General features: G+C 64.2%; 1 protein-coding gene across 1 annotated transcript; it reads right to left on the bottom strand.

Moving 5' to 3' along the window:
* Positions 1-4,917: 4,917 nt before the first annotated feature.
* LOC115656565 (collagen alpha-1(I) chain-like) lies at positions 4,918-8,428 on the bottom strand. Its single transcript, XM_030573411.1, has 2 exons — positions 8,320-8,428; positions 4,918-5,957 (listed from the first exon to the last, which is right to left on the bottom strand). The coding sequence occupies exon 2, from the start codon at positions 5,907-5,909 to the stop codon at positions 4,935-4,937; it is 975 nt and encodes a 324-aa protein (XP_030429271.1). The 5' UTR covers positions 5,910-5,957; positions 8,320-8,428; the 3' UTR covers positions 4,918-4,934.
* Between the last annotated feature and the right edge of the window lie 591 nt (positions 8,429-9,019).

Raw genomic sequence — 9,019 nt, 5'->3', positions numbered from 1 at the left:
GGGGGGGTGCAGGGGGAGTGTGCATGACCAGCAAAGGGCTTCAGTGGCTTGGGCCAGCTCTGTGCCATGCTCCACACACACCTGACCCCCTTCCAGTGCCCCACTGCCATCACCTATCCCACCGTGCCTACCCCCCAGCAGGGCCACCAGGCACCTGTGCTCTGGCCAGGCTAGGTGCAGGGAAGCAATGTCTGCCCCCGGCTCCCCTTTGCACTTGGGGTTTGTTAATGTGCTTGTAACGGGGTGAACTTGCCCCTCAGCCACATGGCTCTGGGAACGCTGCCCTGAGCAGCTGGGTCCTGGCAGGCTCCGCCTGGCAGCGTGGGCACACGTCTGGATCACTGAGCATTGAAGCCAGCACAGGCAGGTGGCACCATGGGGTGCACCAGGGTCCGGGGGGGTCATCTCCCTCCTGCCCCCAGCTACTTGGGCCAATGCTGCAGCCAGTGGAGCTACAATCGGCCTCTCCCCAGCCAATCAGGACTGTTCTGTGGGGATCAAGTGCTCCCTCATTGGCCAATCATCTGCCTGGGAATCCTGTACACTGATTGGCTGAAAAGTGTACTTCAGCCTCAGTGAGTGATCACTGTGTGCTGATTGGCTGGAGAGGCAAGAACGTGATGGGCTCCTCCCCCCGCGCAGAGCTGGTGCCCAAGGGCCCAGGTGGGTCCTCGTGGACATGGGACACAGACATTGCCTGGGTAGGGGCAGGACAGGATATCCTGCAGGCTGATTGGCTGGGAAAGCCACATGATTGACACTTCAATTGCTACCATCCGGCTTTGCAGCATGGCCTGGCAGAGCAGGTGGCACCTTGGGCGCTGGGCTATGGCCTGAGCAGGTGCCCCTGGGTGAGAGACACAGCAGGCACCTGCCTCCAAGCAACCCTGCAGCTGCACCCCACTGCCCAGGAACCTGCAGGGCAAAGCAGTGCCCTCTTCCCCTGCCCAGGCAGGGCCTGTTGGGACACCCTGGAGGGGTGAGCTCCAAGGCATGTGGCATTGAAACTGGGCACCAAGCACCCACTGCCCTTTGGGCCCCAGGCCCCCCCCCCAGCGGGCCCCTCACCCTCCAGGGCACTAGGGAGAAGCAGCGGGAGGACTGCAGGGACGTGACTCTCGGAACAAGCAGGGAGACGCCTGCTCCAGGGCTGGGCAGTCCAGGGGAAGACACTCCTGCCATGCCTACCTGCACCAGGCCAGCTGCCTGCGAAAGCACACACCCCATGCTGGGCCTGAGTCCTGCTCACTCCCCCCCGGGGCAGAGCCCACTGATTCAGTGGGGTGCATCCTGGGGGCATCCAGCCCAGAGAGAGAAGCAGCCGGGTCCTTCTCACCACACGCTGGCTTTGCGTCTTTCTCTGGCCCACTCCTGCCTGGGCCAGTCCCCAACCGTTCCTGCAGCACGGGGGGTGGGGGGAATATAGTGCCATGGAGCCAGGCACCTATGCTCCTTTCCCACAGGCTCTGTGGACCTGGGCAGGCGCCGGGGGGCTGGGGCTGCCTTGTGCCAGCAGGTTCAGGGCACTATTCACCACCACCAACAGGATCAGCTCCCTGGCACAGCCTCTGCCCCGGCGTCCACCCGCGCTCCCACTCCACAGCTCTGGCCCCGGTCGCTTTACAAGCTGCACCAGGGCAGGAGGCCCAAGCAGCCTGTGCTGGGGGCTCGCTCTGCCGGGAGGACAGGGGGCAAGGGCTTGACACAGGAACCACCAGCAGGCTCTGTCCCCGACCCCACTGTGGCATGGGCTTCGCCAGGGTGAATGTTGGAGCGCGGGGGTGGTGCTGCCCCCAGCTCCGGCCGGGGTGCGTCCTAGAAGCTGTGACTCCCCCACACACACCAGGCACTCGGCTGGGCTCAGCCTGCCTGCTTTGTTTCCAGAGACAAACCACGAATCCCACCACAAAGGAAGTTTGTAGAAGAGGGAAGAAAAGGAAACGGCTCCTCACGCCGGATGCGGCTCTGGGGGGAAACGCCACCACGAGTCCTTTAAAAAGCCTGAAAATTCAAACACGGTTCAATAAAATCTCCCCTGAAAAACCTGAACATGAAAAGTGACCAACAAACCCCTTTTTAGATCTGGAACCACGTGGACTCAGGGGCGCACAGCCGTGTCCTCCCCCCCCCGCAGGGACACGCAAAGCCCACCCCCACAGTGACACACCACGCAGGGCACCCAGACACATGTACACACACACAGGGACCCACCCAGACCAGCATGCACACACAGGGACCACACACGCAGGGGACCCCACATTATGCCCCCGCAGGGGACCGGCAACATGCAGGGACTCACAGCCACACGCAACCCGCAGGGATTCACAGACAGGACATGAACGTTGCCCAGTACCTGGTATGGGTTTCTCAGGGCAAATTGGCTTGGGTTTTTGTGGCCTTGCACATGGGCCCTGGACTCGGAAGACGCCGCCACGCTGCTCTGTGAGCCCGCTGGGGCACCTGGCTGCTGGTGCCGGGAGCATGAGAGCTGGGATCCCCACCGAGAACGGAGCACGTGAGCCTGAGCCATGCCGGGTCAGAACCAGCTCAGATTCCAGGGCCCATCTGCCAGTTCACTGCTGAGCCAAGGAGGAGCAGGAGGTACCTGCCTGACTGACTGACAACGTGGAGAACAAAGGCAGCAGGCTGGGCCCCTGCCGCTGGGCCGCAAGCGGAAGCCTTGGGATCTGTTACTGGGTCTGGCAGCACTAGCCCCTCTGGCCTGGCCCAGCCCACTGGTCCCTCCAGTTGCTTGGCTGTAAGCCACAAATTCAGGTTCGTTTTTGGGCTGGACTCCCAGGCGCCTCCTGAAACTCCCCCCTGGAAACCCAGTTGCTGGGAGCCTGCCCCTCCTGGTGTTGGGGGTGGCAGACGCTGCTCCGTGTGCTGGGCAGGTGCCATTCCCCTGGCACAAGGGCTAAGGCCTGCAGCCCAGCTCTTCTCCTCTCCGAGGCTCTCGCTGGGGGGCGCAGGGCTCAGCGCTTCTCCACTCACAACCTTTTGGTAGGAGCTCTGCCACCAGGGCCTGTGCCATCTGCAGGCACAGCTATGCCTCCCCGCCCTGGCACGCCCACTGAGCACCTGTGCAGCAGGCGGGGAGCGGCCAGTGGCTGGGGAGAGCTGGGGAGGTTCCAGGGGCTGTTAAACCTGCAGCAGGGACGCACCACGCAGCACCGCCTGCCCCCGGGTGCTCCGGTGTGGGGAGGGTGGGGCTGAGCTGGGGCCAGAGGGCTGCAGGCTGCCTCCTGTGCCACTGTGAGGAGGACACCCGTCTGCAAAGCTCTGAGCTCAGTCGAGGGTGGGAGTCGGTGACAGCAGCTAGGCTGTGCTGCAGAGCCAGGGGCCTCTCAGGAACCGGAGCGAGGCTGGACTTTGTCTCTCCAAACACAGGCAATACATGGTGCCGGCAAAGCAGGCTCAGGCCAGCCCAGCGAGCAGGGCACAGCCTGACTGCAAAGCTTGCACCACCTCCCCTGCCTGGCTCAGGGGGAGCAGGACCGCAGCTTTGCAGGGTGGCAGAGCGTGGCTGGTTCCAGATGCCCAGGCTGACGGGAAGCTGGAGTCTCCCCAGAACGCACAAGGGCAGCAGAATTCTCCGGCTCGGCCAGGCTCAGCCCCGGGCACTGGGCACTATCCGGGGAGCCAGACCTAGCACCTGGCCGCCCCCCCCCCCCCCGAGGGCTGGTCCGCACCACCCCCCACCCCTTCCGCTTTTCTTCTGGCCTTCCCATCACGAGCTTCGCTGCACAAACCCCAGCCCCACCCAGGGGTGCCCAGATGTTGCCCAGCAGAGGAACGGCTGCGTCAGCTGCAGCCTGACCCCAAATCGCAGCCAATCCTTCCTACAGACCAAGGTGCAGTGTGTGGGGACTACATGTCCCAGCATGCAGTGCTCCGTCTCAATGGAAGCAGACATTGCAGGGTGTGAGCACTGCATGCTGGGGCCTGAAGTCTCTGCAGGCCGCACCCTGCCCAGGCATGCAGCTCGGGGAGGGGCAGTCTGGCCAGTGTCTGGGCTGGGTGGGCAGGAGACCATGGGGTCCAAGTGCCTGGAGCTGCTGAGGATGGGGCCAGAGGGGCAAGACCCCAGCCCCCAGGATTGCCCTGAGAACCCCACGACCTGGGCTGGGCTGCCACTCCCAGCTCGCCAGGGCGCAAGCGGCTGCTTCACTCCACGGCAGGGCCGGCCCGGGAGCAGCAGCGGGGCCGGCGCACGCTTTGCAGAAGCGCCCGGAAAATGCTGGGCGGACCGCTTGACTTCCCCCTTCTGCGGCGCCCCCTTGATGGAGCTGGCCCGGGTGCTCTGCGGCGTCATCACCACCTGCCGGCCGTGCTCCTCGATCTGCTTCTCCAGGTGCTTCTGGATGGCCATGCCCAGCACCTCCAACCTCCAATGGCGGCGCCGTACACCTCCCACGTCATCCCCTTCTCATCCCAGCTGACTTCCCGGATGGCTCGGGCAGCTCTCCTGTGCCCCTTTCACGTGCACCTCGGGGTAGGATGCCTGGGGAGACTTGGCCACCGGTGTCATGGGCCCTGTGGCCACAGACCTGGTCTCCACTGGGATGGAGACCTGCATCTCCGCGTCCTTCTTGGAGGGCTTCAGCTCCAGGCCCGGGCTCTTCAGGCCCGAGGGGCCTTGGCCCCGGCTGTGGAAGGTAAAGGCCAAGGACCCGTCCGGGGGGTTATGGGGCTGATGGCCACAGACACCAGCGACACTCGGCTGCCGACCTGTGTCCCGGTGTCCTGAGTCCCAGCGTCCTGTGGGGGAGGAGTGACCTCAAACGAGTAGGTCTTGGAGAGCAGCTCCACAGTCCGGGGCTCCCGAGCAGCCTCCTCCCCAGGCCCCACCTCCGACCCCGTTGCTCCGTGGCGGCTCCTGAGCTGGGCTTCCCTCCGCAGTGCTCTGGGGCAGGGCGGGTCCCCCTCCGGCCTCAGCTGCAGCCGCCTGGCTCTCCCCCCTGACTTGCTGGGAGCAGCAGCAGAGGGGGCCTCTGGCCAGCTTTCTGGATGGAGAGAGGGGCAGGAGGACTGGTCTCCTTGGCTCGGGCTGACGGGGTCGGGCCTGCATCCAGCCTGGTTCCTGGACCTAACGCTGCTTCCGTTCCCGGGGTGGATTCCTTGGTCGCTTCCAGAGGAGAAGGAAGCGCCATGTCCCCGTTGCCGCCTGGTCCTGGGGCAGCCGGGGGTCCCAGCTGGGCCTTGGCCTCTGCCAGAGACGCAGGTGCTTTCCCACCAGCGTCTCCACAGGGTGTGCCCACGCCATCATCGGACAACGGTGCTGTGCCGGGGGCTCCCACACTCCAATGGGACACGGCTCCCTTGCAGGCCCCAGGCTGCTCTTGGCTTCGGTCCTGCGGGCATGTGCGAGGCACCGGACCCAGCTCCAGACTGACCGCAGCGGCTCCAGCACCGTCTGGCTCAGGGTCTGTGTCGGCTGGTTCAAGAAATGCAACGTGTTTCAGAGCAGCCGGGGCGCTCGGCAGGTCCTTGCTGTGCCCCTTGAGGCACGGCCCCGGGCTGGTCATGGCAGCGCCCACCCCCGCTGGAGGGCCCTGGGGGACGAAGGAGCCGTCGGGCCGCGCCAAGGGGCCCAAGCTCCGCTCGCCGTTCTGTCCCAAGCAGCTCACAGCCACAGGCGTTCGCTTGGCTCCCGCTCCGGGGCCCTTGAGAGCCAAGGCTCGGCTGCCAGCCGCGGGCTCTGGTGAGGACTGCTGGGCCATGGCGGGGGCCTGGGCTGGTCTCTCTGTGCTGCCTTGGCTGCCGGGCTCGGTGCCGCTGGCCTCGGTGCCGCAGCAGTTCCTCATGGCCCCACAGCGGGAGGGGTGGAGGTAGCCGCTCGTCACGTCCTCAGCCGCCCCCTCCTGTGTGAGCAGCTTCAGGCTCTCCGGCTCCTCAGCGCTGCCCATGCCTCGGCCAGGGCTCTCCCATGCTACTCCACCGCCTGGCGCGTGGCTCTGAAACAGAGACAACAGCAGGTTACACTGCAGCCCCGGGCAGTGCTCCGTTCTGCACCACCTCCTCCGGCAGCACGGCCCAGACCCACGGGCCTCCCACTGCCCCGGCCGCGGCCCCTTCACTGCTAAGGAGACCCCGGCTGCCTCAAAGCAAATCGGCCCACAGGAGCCGGACTCTGCCCCCCGCACCAGAGAAGCAGGAGCCGCCCGTGCCCAGCAGGAGAAGGGGGGGCCCACACTGGAAAGACGGATTTCCCCCGCTGCAGGCTCCCCCTGCCCCCCACTCCAAGCTCCCACACACACACTCCAGGTCCCCCCGCCCCCGCTGCAGATCCTCCTGCCCCCCACTCCAAGCTCCCACACACACTCTCCAGGTCCCCCCGCCCCCGCTGCAGGCTCCCCCTGCCCCCCACTCCAATCTCCCACACACACACTCCAGGCCCCCCCACCCCGCTCCAGGTCCGCTCCCCCCAGCTCCAGGCTTCCCCTGAGGGCAGAGCTTCAGCCTTGATGGGACCCAAGACCAACCCAACGGGACCCTAGTCTACAAGCAGAGCCTGAGGCACCCAGCACTTGCGGGGTGAGGCCCTCGGCTGCTCCCTATGCTTCCAGCCCATCTGTCCTGGTACAGACAGCGCCTCGGGGCAGAGCTGACCTGCAACCACATGCACTAAATGCCTGACCAGCTCCAGGCCTGCACCAGTGACAGCCCCCGTGCGCGTGTGTCACGAAGTGTGGGGGAGGACCAGGCCCTGCACCCCCGGCTTCCTGCGATTCAACGGGACTCTCAGCCAGCCAGTAACACAGAAGGTTTATGGATGACAAGGACACAGTCCTAACAGGTCTGCCGGGTACAGACAACAGGACCCCTCAGTTAGGTCCCATCTGGGGCCCCATGGGAGGCCAACAGGCCCTGTTGGGAAGCCCAAGCCCCGTTGGGGCACCCCTCTATTCCCAGCCAGCTCCAAACTGAAACTCCCCCCCTCCAGCCTCTCACTCAGCCTCCCCCCCGGCTCCTCCCCCAGCCTCTGTCCAGTGTCCCGGGCAGAGGGTCACCTGGCCTCCAACCTCGGTCCTGGGTTCTTGTGTTACGTTGCTCAGGTATCCTCCTCACGGCCAGTCTCCCTTCCCCAATGCCGACAGTCCCAGCACAAACTATCCTGCCACCTTCCCAGGCACCTTGGGGAACACTCCCCACCACTATTCAAAGACCACACCAAGAATAGTCCCAGTTCGTCGCATCTCTCCTGCCTTCGAGACCGAACTGAGCAGGGTCACTTCAGCCAGTGACCTGGGGAAGTTCGAATCTACCCACGTCCCCAGGGACGCCCCAGCATCCCACCCCTTCCTGGGTGAGAATTACACCAGGCCCTTCCAATTTCATGCCCCCCTTTAGATCGGGGTGCTCGATGGCACTCGTAGTCCACATGTGGGAATGCTTATGCGGCCTGTGCCCTTTTCCCACCCCAGTACCCCTGGGGTTCAAACTGGGCTGGGATCTTCTCCCCGTGTTCCGGGCTGTGGGGTTGTGATTTGGGCTCTCTTGATTCAGAGCCCCCATTTTGACCTTGGCCCCCCTCTGGAAAGGCTCCTCTGTGCTGAGCAAGGGTCCTAAGCCGCTTTCCCCTTGTCCCGGGCCTCCCCACCCTCTGGCAGGGGTCACAGGATCGGCAGTACTGCCGGACATGAGTAAGACCCAGGCCAGTAAAAGTTCTGTAGCAGCCTCTGCTGGGTAGACTGGATTCCCTGGTGCCCTGAAAGGCATGGACCCGGCACAGCGCTGGCGGCGATACTTCTGGGGTACCACCAGCTGCCTCCTGATCCCCCCAACTTCATTCCCCTGAGGAAGCCCATTCTCGGTACAGGAACCCTTCTCCCACAGGAACCTTTTCCAGCAACCTCCCCCCATGGTCTGTACCACACTGAGATCGGCCAGGTCCCTTATCTTCTGAAAGGAGGGATCTTTCTGCAATTCAGCCTGGAACTCAGCAGCTGGGATAGGGATGGGGACCTGCTCTCTCTCACAGGCTGGGTCTGAAGCCGCAGCCTCTCTGAGCCCTGTCCCCTGGGCACTCCCTCCCCACCGGGTAGGGTCCTGCACCTCAGGCAAGGTACCCTCCCCGAGGGCAGAGCACAGCGTCCCTTGCCGGCTCAGGCTACGGGTCATGACCAGGGCAACTCTGGGGGTTGCTTGGGCCAGTTCTCCATGTCCCCCCCCATTAAAACCTCAGTGGGTAAATGGGGTGCACCCCCACTTCCTTGGGCCCTCCTTGTGCCCCCATTTCAAGTGTATCCTTGCCATGGGTACCTTGAATGGGGTCCCGTCCACCCCCATCAGGGTCAGGTAGGTGTTGGGCATCACCTGATCTGGAGCTACCACCTCGGGCTGGGCCAGCGTCACCTCAGCGTCTGTGTCCCAGTATCCATAGACTTTTCTCCCATCCACCTCCAGGGAAACAAGGCACTCGCTCTGCAGGGACAGCCCCGCGCCCACCCTGTAAACAAAAAAACCTGATGTCTGGAGCATCCAGCTCTGCGGAGGAGTTGGCCTGAGGCCCTCCTCTCTCCTGAACAGTTGATAAGCTGTCAGCCCCCTTTCCTGGGGCGCTGAGTCCGAATGTGGCCTCTTTGTCCACAGTAATAGCAGCCCATGTCCTGCTGGTCCCCTTGAGCCAGTCGGTTAGCCCTGACACCGGATGTTCCCCTTGGGAGGGGGTTCTCCATGTTTCCCCTATGGGAGGTCCGAGGATGACTCTCTCTCTCTGCATCACGGTGGGCCTGTTCCTTTGGGACTCCTCCCTGCCACCCCCCGACCGGCTCTTCACAAACTCATCAGCCAGCTGCCTTGCATGTCGTGGGTTCTCTGAAATTTTGTCCACCAACCACAGCCTCAGGTCGGATGGGCACTTCCCCCTTCGTCTGGGCCCATCTGCCCACTTGCTGGCGTATCCTCCATGCAGACAGCTAGTTGCAGATATGAGACCTCAGGGGTTTTATCCTGACTCCGGAACCTCTCCCGGTACATCTCAGGAGTCAGCCCAAACTCGCCGCAGCAGGGCCTG

This window comes from Gopherus evgoodei, chromosome 8 (genome assembly GCF_007399415.2).
Source record: "Gopherus evgoodei ecotype Sinaloan lineage chromosome 8, rGopEvg1_v1.p, whole genome shotgun sequence".
Lineage (NCBI taxonomy): Eukaryota > Metazoa > Chordata > Testudines > Testudinidae > Gopherus > Gopherus evgoodei.
The sequence above is the reverse complement of the archived record's forward strand: the minus strand, read 5'-3'. Positions and strand labels throughout refer to the sequence as shown.